Source organism: Aulonocara sp. 'chitande type north' Nkhata Bay, linkage group LG17 (genome assembly GCF_057382095.1).
Source record: "Aulonocara sp. 'chitande type north' Nkhata Bay isolate Kocher_YH1m ecotype deep benthic linkage group LG17, A_spYH_male_GT1.1, whole genome shotgun sequence".
Lineage (NCBI taxonomy): Eukaryota > Metazoa > Chordata > Actinopteri > Cichliformes > Cichlidae > Aulonocara > Aulonocara sp. 'chitande type north' Nkhata Bay.
In genome coordinates this window covers 31,966,475-31,976,877 of record NC_141360.1, presented here as the reverse complement: position 1 = coordinate 31,976,877, position 10,403 = coordinate 31,966,475, and the positions used below count along the sequence as shown (strand labels likewise).

Genomic DNA, 10,403 nt, shown 5'->3' with positions numbered 1-10,403 from the left:
AATGACACTGAGAGCTTGAGAGCTTACAGTACTTACTATTGCTGAAGCTGCTCCAGTAGATCCACGAAGGGGCACAGCTGGATCTCCATCACTTCAACATATATGCTTCAAGTACCTGAAGAAAACAGACTCTGGTGGGGGCTGCATTGCATGGGTTTGTACTTGACAACAGCCCTTTCACGACTGAACACGCTTGCAGGAGGGATATAGGAAGTTTGTGAGTTTATGAGGTGTAATTTATTTTATTTTGAAAAGCGGCCTTATACAGCTCCAGCATCCTCGCTCGCAGCAGTGAATTGATGCGGCTGTGCTGCGTGAAAGCCCAGCAGTTGCTTTGACGAGTCATCGCTGGAGAAGATCCCAGAGCAGACGGATCCGCTGTCTGATGGCTTGAAAACGGGGAATCACTGTGGACCGCAGCGGATTTATAGCATCGTACGAGCCCGGAGGAGCGACGCGGAGGCGGCACGAGCGGACCGGGTGCCGACACGGGTCGGGATACGTTACCTTTAAGTGAGGCTGTTATCGTTTTTTTTGTTTTTGGAAGCCTTACACAGACAATACGGAGAGAAAAGTAGTACCACAGCCTCCGCGACAGCAGCGGGCGAACTTGTCATCTCTGTCCTGTGGGAGGTGTCTGTCTGTCGGCTTGGGGCTCTCTGCACGCACCGCTCGTCTCGTCACTGATTGGACCTTTTTAATTTGAGGGATATTTGTTGTGTTTTGTACAAATCGCTCTTATTTAGTGTTTTCCCTCAACCAACTGTGGCTTTAATGTGACGCACCACACTGACACTTGTGCTGTGTGTAGAGCAGACCCTCTGCAGAGGAGTAAAAGGCTCCCTAATCAAGTTTTTCCCCCCTTCACATTTCTGCGGCAACAGCACAGACCACACCGATGTCATAGGTAATGCTTCGCCTTTGTTTTTGCATCGCAATGCTTTCTGCAGAGTCGTTGCTCGCGTCTTTGTTTTTGCCTGTAGACAAACTTGTCGACACAGCCTCGTTTTCTGGAGTTCCTCAACAGGCAGCAGTGAAGCTGCACGGGGTTGCTCTGCAGCTTTAATTAAGCTCACTGCATTTCCACTCTGCTCAGTGGCAAGGCTTCTCACGAGTGCAGCACTGCTGTTGTCATACATCATACCATAGCAATATAAAGACCACTGAGCGAAAGCCAGCCAAGGTTTATTTGCTCATGTGCACACATCAGGCTTTTATGATCCGCTCGTAACCGCTGGAGTTCATTTACTGATGATGTGATAACAAAGCCTTTATGTATCAATAATAATGTTGCTGCTTCTACCTGTTTTAATGCTGCCCTTATCATTCTACTTGAAAAATAAGTTTAGATCATAGAGTTTTGCTTAGGCAAGTGGTATCAAACATGTGGCTCGTGGACCAGGAATCAGTCCGTTTTAGGGCCCATGGATGTCTTAGCCATGATATGCCATGTTTTCTCCACAAGCTGACACTCATTTAATAAGAAGAAGTAATAATCTTTCTTGTTGCGCCTTCTTTGAGGCATTTTTTTTTAACCTGAGCTTGTAATTTCAAAGTTAAAAAGAAATCTTCTTCCTATTAGACCAGATTTGCTTGTATTGAATATAAATTAACATTGTATACATACTTTACACATTTTTTTTTAGCAGTGGTGCAATAGAAACGCAAATATAAAAGCATCGGGTTATTAAAGGGACACTTCAAATTGGTACTTGGGGGACACCAGTGATGCAGTAATCCACAGTACTTATTGCAAACACTGAAGTTTAAGTCTGACTGTATTGACCTTTTTCTGACTGTTAAAAGTCTTTATTTATGCTTCCGTCAGCTGTTATGAAATCACAGCAGTGATCTATAGACACACCTGCAGTGACTCCATCGTGTAGTGGGTTACACATTCAGTCCCCAGTCCAGTCTTGGGAGGAGACACAAATTCCTTTGGGGTTGTATCAGGAAGGGCATCTGTTGTAACATAGCTGATAGGAGCTTCTTGACATAGGCACAACTTCATGTTTGTTTTTTCCTACCAGCAGTAATTCATATTTTGAGTTAATTGTCACAACAGTATCAGTGCAGCCATCGTTTCAGACAGCTGTCCAACAGAGGTGCTACACTTTCAAAGATCGTTTCATTCGCTCCCAGACTGGAACCTAACTCGTCTGAGTAAAGGGCTTCTCTTAGGGCAGAATGTGTGTAAGGCTTAATAATCTGTGGTATTATTTCATGGAAATTTAAACATTTGCTTAAAGATTTGTGTCGTTATGCATGTAATGGAGCACCAAACATAGGTGTACGGTGCAGATTTCAATATTAGAAAGGGTTCAAATAAGCAGTAAGGTCATAGCTTTCAGGTGCATCCGTACTATAACCTTCTCAGCGGTTGTCTTTTAACCGTTTCCCTAGATTGAGATGATAAAAAATAGTTTCTGGGACTAAATGAAACACAATTGTGGCTTAAAAATGTCTTCTGAAGAATAGTGCATATGTAAATTTAATGGCCACAAACTGGGACCATCCTCTGCGTTCTTCTTTGCACATCAGTGTCAAACTTGTGAAAACTTGCTTTGGTTTGTTTTGAAGCTTGAATACGTTTACAGTGAATTGTTTCTAACATCACACATGAAAGCAGCTGCTCGTTCTCTGAGCCGGTGCCACTGTGATCACCGAGTAGAAGGCGTCTGTAGGACGTTACGCGAGCCGACTTGCAAGTTCTGAACGTAGTAATTAGTTATTACATTTCCTCTAACACAAAATGCATAGTAATATATTGTGCACTGTCCTCAGATATGCATTTCTGTGAAGTAGTTCTGTCTGTGTCACTGAGTGCCCCTCATCTCTCATGTTAATCTGCTGAATTGCTACCGAGCAGTCTAACCTCGGGGTCAGTCAGGCTGTGCTGACTTGGGCTAAATTTGGAACATGGAGCAATTAGGCACAGTCTCTGCTACATCACAGCTTTAACTATGGAGGGGCAGCTGGGAGGGAGAGACTGGTGTGGGATGCAGATCTCCATCTGGTTAACATGCTTAAATTAGAGATTTAAAAAAAAATTGTGCTGAGCAAAGGCAAATTTATTTCACTGAAAAAATATCAAACCAAAGCCTGACCGAGTGTTTTAAGTCTTTTCTGAACTAATGACTCCTGACAGTGGGTGAAGTACCGTGAACATTCACTCACCAGTTCAAACCCAGTTCTTTATTCGCTCTCATTTTATTAACCAGGCAGTTCATAACAAGAACAATAACAAAATAAGTGACTCATCTTTACTTTCTTGCCTGGGAATAATACAGATTACAGTGTGCCCAAGCCTACGGCACCATTTGGCTGCCTTGTTTCCTCTTCTGACGTTGTCAGTCCAGTCTAGTACGCCCATCGCTTGTCCTCTGTTGACTTGGTCTTTGGGACCTGAGGTGTCGCTGTTAGATATCTGGCCCACAGTTTCCATAGAGCACAGAGTGTGGGTGACCTTGGAAACAAAAGATGAGCTTCGATGGCTTGTGTCAGACATGATGAATTAAAGGGTGTGCAAAGGTCTACTATAAGTTAAATGATGATAATTTTAGTCGCGCAAAGTTGCTACACGGATGAGGATTTTTTGGACTCCTGTCTGAGTCAGAGAATAAAAAGATATCCAGATAGAAATCAGCCGGATAGTCCCGGTTTAAGAAAGGAGAGAAAAAAGTCAAGGTTTTGAAATTGCTTTCAAATTCCTGCAATAAAATGCAATTAAAAAATATCTGACGGCTTGTGTGTTCTTATCAGCTACTTTGGCAGGCAGCCAGGTATGTTGAATTCTGACATGTATACTCATACCTATAAATAAAACAGTTTCACTTCATAGTTTTCTCTTTTTATTTCCAGGGACAAGGACAGAAGCAGACCAAGCTGGGCCAGGCTAGGCCAGGCCTAGGCCTACCTAGCCATCAATCTGGCCTTACAATAGAGGCCAGCAACCTCTCTTGGAAGTTCAGGCAGCTGAGGAGGCTTCAGCCTGGTCTTACAGAGACATCCCCAGACCTAAAAATCAAACTTTGGAGTCCAGGCATCTTCTGTCATCTTTTAAGAGGCCATACTGGTCTAATCGATCTCCAGTCATTCCATGTTGCGGTCATCCCAGTCTGGTTGTTGGCAGCAGGATGGAGTTACGTGTTGATTTGACGGTTATCGTCTCACTGCAGTGCTTGCACCCCTCCTCTGTTGACTGCCTTTCATCCCTTCCCTCCCCAGTTTTTAAGAGAAAGCCCCTTCCACTCACCTGGGGCTTCCCTGAGCCCTCCACGAAAGGGCCTTGTAGAAACTGTGGGTTGTTAATTTAAAACATTGCAAAGAGGAAAGCAAAAAATACAAAAGACATCAAGGATTGCTGCATTCAGTCGATTTTGTTTTTTGTTCTATTGCACATTAACTTTCCTTTTCTTGCGGTTTGATCAAAGGTTAATGAACTAGGAGGTTGAGATCTGCGCTCAGAGTTTACACGAATAAGTTACATAAAAGTCTTTACATAAAGATTTGCTCTTTTACAGTTTGAGCTTTTTTTTTGAAAGAATGTCTGAAGAAAATAGCAGCAGCAAAGCAGTGAAATTCATTGCTCCTCTTCCCCCCGTTTCTTCTCCGTCCCCCTGCCCATCACCCCAGACCCCCCACAAGAATGTGAACGGCTCTGCCAGTTCAGACACGCATGTCGTGGAGAAGCTTCTTGGAGAGCCGGAGGTCCAACGTCGGCGCCACACAATGGATAGAGACTCTAAAACGGCCGAGCACCGTTTCTTCCGCCGGAGTGTCATTTGTGACTCGAATGCCACAGCTTTGGATCTGCCCAGCAAAGCAGCTGTGTTACTCACATCACCCCCAGACTGTGAAGGGACTCCCATCATCTTCTCTCCGCAGCTTTTAAACCTTGGAGGACAGGATTATGAAGGTGAGGAGTCCCAAAGAGGTTCCTATCTGCAGAGCAGTACCCTTCAGCCTTCATTTGGGCATGGTGGGGCAGTCGAAGAGGGGGATCTACAAAATGCCGAGGGAGATTTGGATGTGTGCACGATTGCTGTTCCTACCAGTAGCAGTGTTGAACATAGTGCAGATGGGGCAGTAACAGAGCCCAGCTCGACAGTATTGGATGTTGCCAATAAAACAGTAGCCAAACAGCCTGACATCGTATTGCGTCCCAGAGGGCTTCAGGAACAGGTGGCCAAAGATGGAAAAGCAGTAGGAAATGTGTATGAGGGAAGCATCAGTAGTCCAACCGAGGAGAAAGACAGGGAGACGGAGGAGGAGAAGGGGCTCGCGAAAGCACGGGCAGAGCAGAGGGAACGGGAGCAAGAGGACATAGAGGAGGCTGAAACAAAAGCTGTAGGAACTTCACCAGATGGACGCTTCCTGAAGTTTGACATTGAGATCGGGAGAGGGTCTTTTAAGACTGTCTACAAGGGTTTGGACACTGAGACAACAGTGGAAGTGGCATGGTGTGAGCTACAGGTAAGGTTACGCTGTTAAAACTGTGCTGTCATTTCCTGTTTATTTGCCAAAGTCTCAAAAAGTTGCCATCCAGGTGCTGAATTTTACCCTTTCTATTTGTGCCTCTTGCTTATTACCTTGACAGGAAGATATAGTCTTCCTGTTTAGGCAGAGACTTTCTGTGTAATTGTGCACGAAAGGAGATCAGTCTGACTGGGACTGATGTACCAGTGCGGATTAAATGGGAACTGTTTACAACAAAATCCATCAGAGGTCCGTGTGCTATTTAAGGCAGCGACTGTGACTTTGGTAAATGGACATTTGCTGTGAGTTTGAGCGCACATTTTCTGCTTGTGTGGTTTTTAGTTTAAGTTTCACTGCATGTGGATCTGAGTGTTGAGGTACGCTGTTATCACAGTGGTCATAGTATTTGTAGCCCAAGCAGCAGAAGACGTAATGAAGATCCTCCAGTAATTGTTTTCATGAATAATGGATTCAAACTGTAAGTCAGTCGTTAAAAATCCACTGCTTCTTGGACTGATTTAATGCAGCACGAGCTGTCACTCAAGGGACTGCACTGCTTGAAATTACTTAGCTGACTGGTTATAAAAATTTTATAGTGCTGGCCTGGACATTTAGCACCTCCTTAGGCCAAAGTTGTATTGTTCTAAAGCTATTGTCTCTCATCAGCTGCAACTCTGACTTCTGTAGACATCACCTGTCAGAGGTGCACATGAGAACGCAAATGTCCCACCTACTGTAGTCAGATCAGACATCTGCCGGTTTTTAAACCGGCGGTTCGACCCTTTGGTCCTCCAGGTTGGATGTCCAAGTATCCTTGGACAAGATGCTGAACCCTAAGTTGCCCTGGATGCATCCTTTGGATTGTAACTGCATGAACACAGAGAGTATTGCTAGGGTCTGCGATTAGAACTACTAGAAGTATTCTGCTTGGCAACGGATCTGTCTAAATAGAGGCAGCAAGAAACACTTTGCACTAGGGAGATGACAGTTTAAAGATTAAAATCTCTGTATTGACTAGGTGGGACATATACGTTCTCATGTGCACCTCTGACAGTGGATTTCTACAGAACGTAGGATAGAAAACAAGTGTTTAAAAGCACTTGTATGTCTCTTGTGTATGAATGAGGATTGTAGTAAGAAAGTGCTATGATTGCTCAAATTGAGTAGAAATGCACTATATAAGTACCAGTTCATTTACCATTTTAAGACATCACAGTTATATAGTTTTATATTATTAGATATATTAAGATATACCAGTGCAGTAACCTGGACAATCTTCCAAAGTTCGCGTGTGAAAATGGCTTAAAATGTTATTCAGTGTTTACTGGGGCACTGCATCACAGATGGAACAAAGTGTCAAGCTGGAGCTCAGGCTCTTCGTTTTCTCTTACTCATGCATGTGTATTTTCATTATACGTGTGTCGTGGGTCTCTGGTAGTGACGGTTGACTTTCAGCTGCGAGTGAGCGGATGCTGTGGTGCGTCACATCACCACCACCGCATGTATAAATGAAAGCGGAAGAGGATACTAAGCAATATAGGCCAAAATGCAAGTGGGGTCGACTTCCTGATGACGGTGCCAAATCAGATAATGACACCTGCATGATATCTGCAGTATCAGAGATGCGGTATCCTGTCTCAACATTTGAAAAGTATTCAAAGTAGACACATAAAACTATTGCATTTTTCCTGCAGTCTGGCCAACTTTTGACAGGATGGATTGCAGCGCACCACAGGATGCTGTTGCTTCATTGTGGTGCACTGATGCAACTTCTTTATTGAGTATTTGTCTGTCACGGGGCGAGGTGTGAACAGGAGACGTGTAGGCAAAAAGTGTATCGGTTGGTGAAAGGTTGTGCAGCATCGAAGGAAAAGGACAAAGTCTTTCAGCTTTCACTTCTTGTCGATGAGCAGGCAGAGAGACGGAGGTGCGGTGAGCAGTTGGAGATGTAGAACAACAGTCTCGGGCGGTCATATGACGTTTAGCACACTGACTGAGCCGAGGTTTCAGCGGAGGAGGAAAACAGTGACATGGACTCACGTGGAACTGCTTGCTGTGATGAAGCATTTTATACTGTGCCACAAAAACAACTTTTTCGGCTTATAAATGTATATTTCATGTTTTTCTGCAAAGTGTTTGTCATATTTAGACATTTAACACTGATATAAGGCATGGATACTGATTTTTTTTTTTTAATTTTATAGAACCTTAAAAAGACTGAGGTCACACTGTGCAGTTGAATGTTTTCTCTGCTAAACCGCTGGTGTTTATGTTTCTCAGCGTGTGCTTATTTCCTGTGGGAAGCATGTGCTTGTTTTTCTGTCATCTCCATCACAAGATGCTCCACGAGTCTTCCTGAATCCCAGGAGCTAAAATCAGCTTTGCCTGATGCCCTGCATCTAGGAAACGGCGGTGTGTTTATCGGAAAACAAACGTCTAGCCTTTGTTGAGCTTTTTCTGTCACACATGCTTGTCTTTATCGCCGTCTCTAACTCTACTACTTGTCGAAACGGAGAAACTTGGGGATTCTTGACAGTTCTTTGTGTCTTGGAGGTCTCCGTCTCTGAGTTGAGATTGGATTTTTAAAACTATTGCTTGGTTAGTTTGCTAAATGATCAGAATAAACTTGCTGACATTTATGTAATATATATCCTGAATTACTGGAATGCAAAATGTCGTTCATGCATTATATTCCGTGCGTGTGTTATATAAGAGTATTGAAGGACTGTGGTGATTGAGTTATATGCATGCAAAGGCAAGTACTCTTCTACATAAGAGGCTGTAATCTGGTATCACTGTGTGTCTGTGACTGAGCAACTGCTGACATGTGGCAGAAAGGTGGGAGTAGAATTACACGCACACATACACACATGCAGACACACACAAACTAGAACCAATCACATTCACTCACTGGGTGGGCATGGCAACTGGAGATCTGTGGGAGTTGGCATCATCTGGAACTTGTCAGTTTTTAGCGTGGAAATATCTCTGTGTGACGTGAGTATGTCCCCCTTGCCATCCGCACCCACTTGTCACTGCAGTATGCATATGTTAGTGCGATGCATGTGTGTGTTTGTGTTTGCTTGCTTAAGAGTTGAAGGTGTGTGTCTTTCAAATTCCTGGCTTTGGATCCCAAAACAGGATCATATTTGTGTCCAGAGAAATTTGTAGTTACATGGAAGCAGAACGGGAGATGAGAAGGGAGATGGAGCTGGTACTTTGCTTAACCCTTTAGAGCCGATCAGAGCGGGAACGCTCTGTTATGCGTAACTATTTTTAAATCCCAGTAGCACTGCAACCACGTAAGCTAGCGCAAAAAATTTTTTTGCATATGAAACCGGAGGAGTTGTACTTACATCTGATGCCATCAGCTTGTCCTAGGTCACGGTTTCCTTCCACATAAAGCTTTGCAAAAACTGCATAAAAAGCGCTTGCAGGAACAAAAACATAATATTCCAGAAACACGCTTTACCGATCTGATCAGCTGTTCAAAACACTTCCTACGTTGGAATAGACGTCAGCGCGAACTTTTGCATTTCCGCCATTACCTGCCCGAAACCGGAAGTGACGTCATTTTCGCGGAAATGTAGTCTTTTTTGCGATCAGGGCCTCAGGGCCTATACTGCTCTTTTTAAAAGTTATCTTTGACTTTATGACTTTCTGTGTCGTTTCTGGGATGCTTAGGACTCATATTGCACTGCTGGAAATAGTTTATTTTGATGCATATGCTGCTTTTTTGCAAATTTGCAGTATAATATTTATTTTCGTTTTTCCTGCAGTGTATAAAAATTGGTGTATTTCAAAAATAAAACTATGAAGACACTCAAAATAAATTTCCTGTGGTAGGAAACTATTTTGTGCAACTTTTTTGTATTTACAGTTTTGAGGGATAAGACTCTTAAATTTCTCTAACTACAAATATATGTTAAAAAATCAAAAACGCTTTTCAATTTTTTTGTAGTTTATTGCACTTTTTTGCAATTTATGTAATTACTATGCACTTAATGAATACATATTATTAAAATCTGGGCTATAATGGTTGTATTGATGTATAGCAACTTGAAATGCTCCCAAAAATGGCTCCACAGCAGGTAAAAATATAATATAAGCTCTGGCGGACTTGGTTCTATGGTAGGTCTTAAAGGGTTAAGCGTTTGATGAATAGCTAGAGGGGGGTGGAGAGGAAGAAGGTCATCCAGTAGCTAAGGTGCCTTATCAGAGTGTCTGTTGGAAGATGGATGGGAAAGAAGAGGCTCCTGTAGGCGTCCTGGAATGAAAGGAATTCTTGTGATCAGTTTGAACTTGGGTTACTTAAAGCTACAGATCATAATAAGCTCATGTAGTCTTGGTAAGAAAACTAATTGTAAGTTTTGGACTTTGTTTGTATCTCAGTGACTCATGAACTAGACCCGGCAGCTATGACCTAGGAGCGGCCGGATTTCTTGCAATTTAATGTTGCACTTAATTTATGCATCACCCGCTATGATGCTGATTGTGAAGGCACAGACAGGACAGAGCGGCTACATATATGCAGCTCTCCACGCAGGAGGAAACAGCAGACGCAGCGAGAGATCATCGAGTTTATTTCCTTCTTAAAGCATGAAGAGAAAGCATCTTATAAATACACCAGCCGGAGAGTCACACTTGACCTTGTTCACTTGAACGCCGACTGTTATTAATGAATATAAGCCATGGCTATCAGCTCGTTAGAAGTTGAACATTTGGCTGTTACTTTTCCTAACCCTACACTTTACAAATTGGTCGTAGGTGTGAATGTGAGCACGATTGGTGGCCTGTGTCTTTGTGTTAGCCCTGTGATAGACTCGCGACCTGTTCAGGACGTACCCCGCCTCTCGCCCTATGGCAACTGGGATAGTTTCCAGCCCCCCGCCCATGACCCCGAACTGGATAAGCGGAAGAGAGAA

The 10,403-nt window shown here is 43.4% G+C and overlaps 1 protein-coding gene across 13 annotated transcripts in view; it reads left to right on the top strand.

Moving 5' to 3' along the window:
• The first annotated feature begins 309 nt into the window (after window positions 1-309).
• Window positions 310-10,403, top strand: part of wnk1b (WNK lysine deficient protein kinase 1b) — a 97,463-nt gene continuing 87,369 nt past the window's right edge. For all 13 annotated transcript variants that reach the window (XM_086269612.1, XM_086269602.1, XM_086269603.1 and 10 more), the window contains exons 1-2: window positions 310-907; window positions 3,862-5,475. In XM_086269612.1, the coding sequence (XP_086125738.1) occupies window positions 4,546-5,475 (930 nt within the window). In that variant the 5' untranslated portion in view covers window positions 310-907; window positions 3,862-4,545. The remainder of the gene's footprint in view (window positions 908-3,861; window positions 5,476-10,403) is intronic.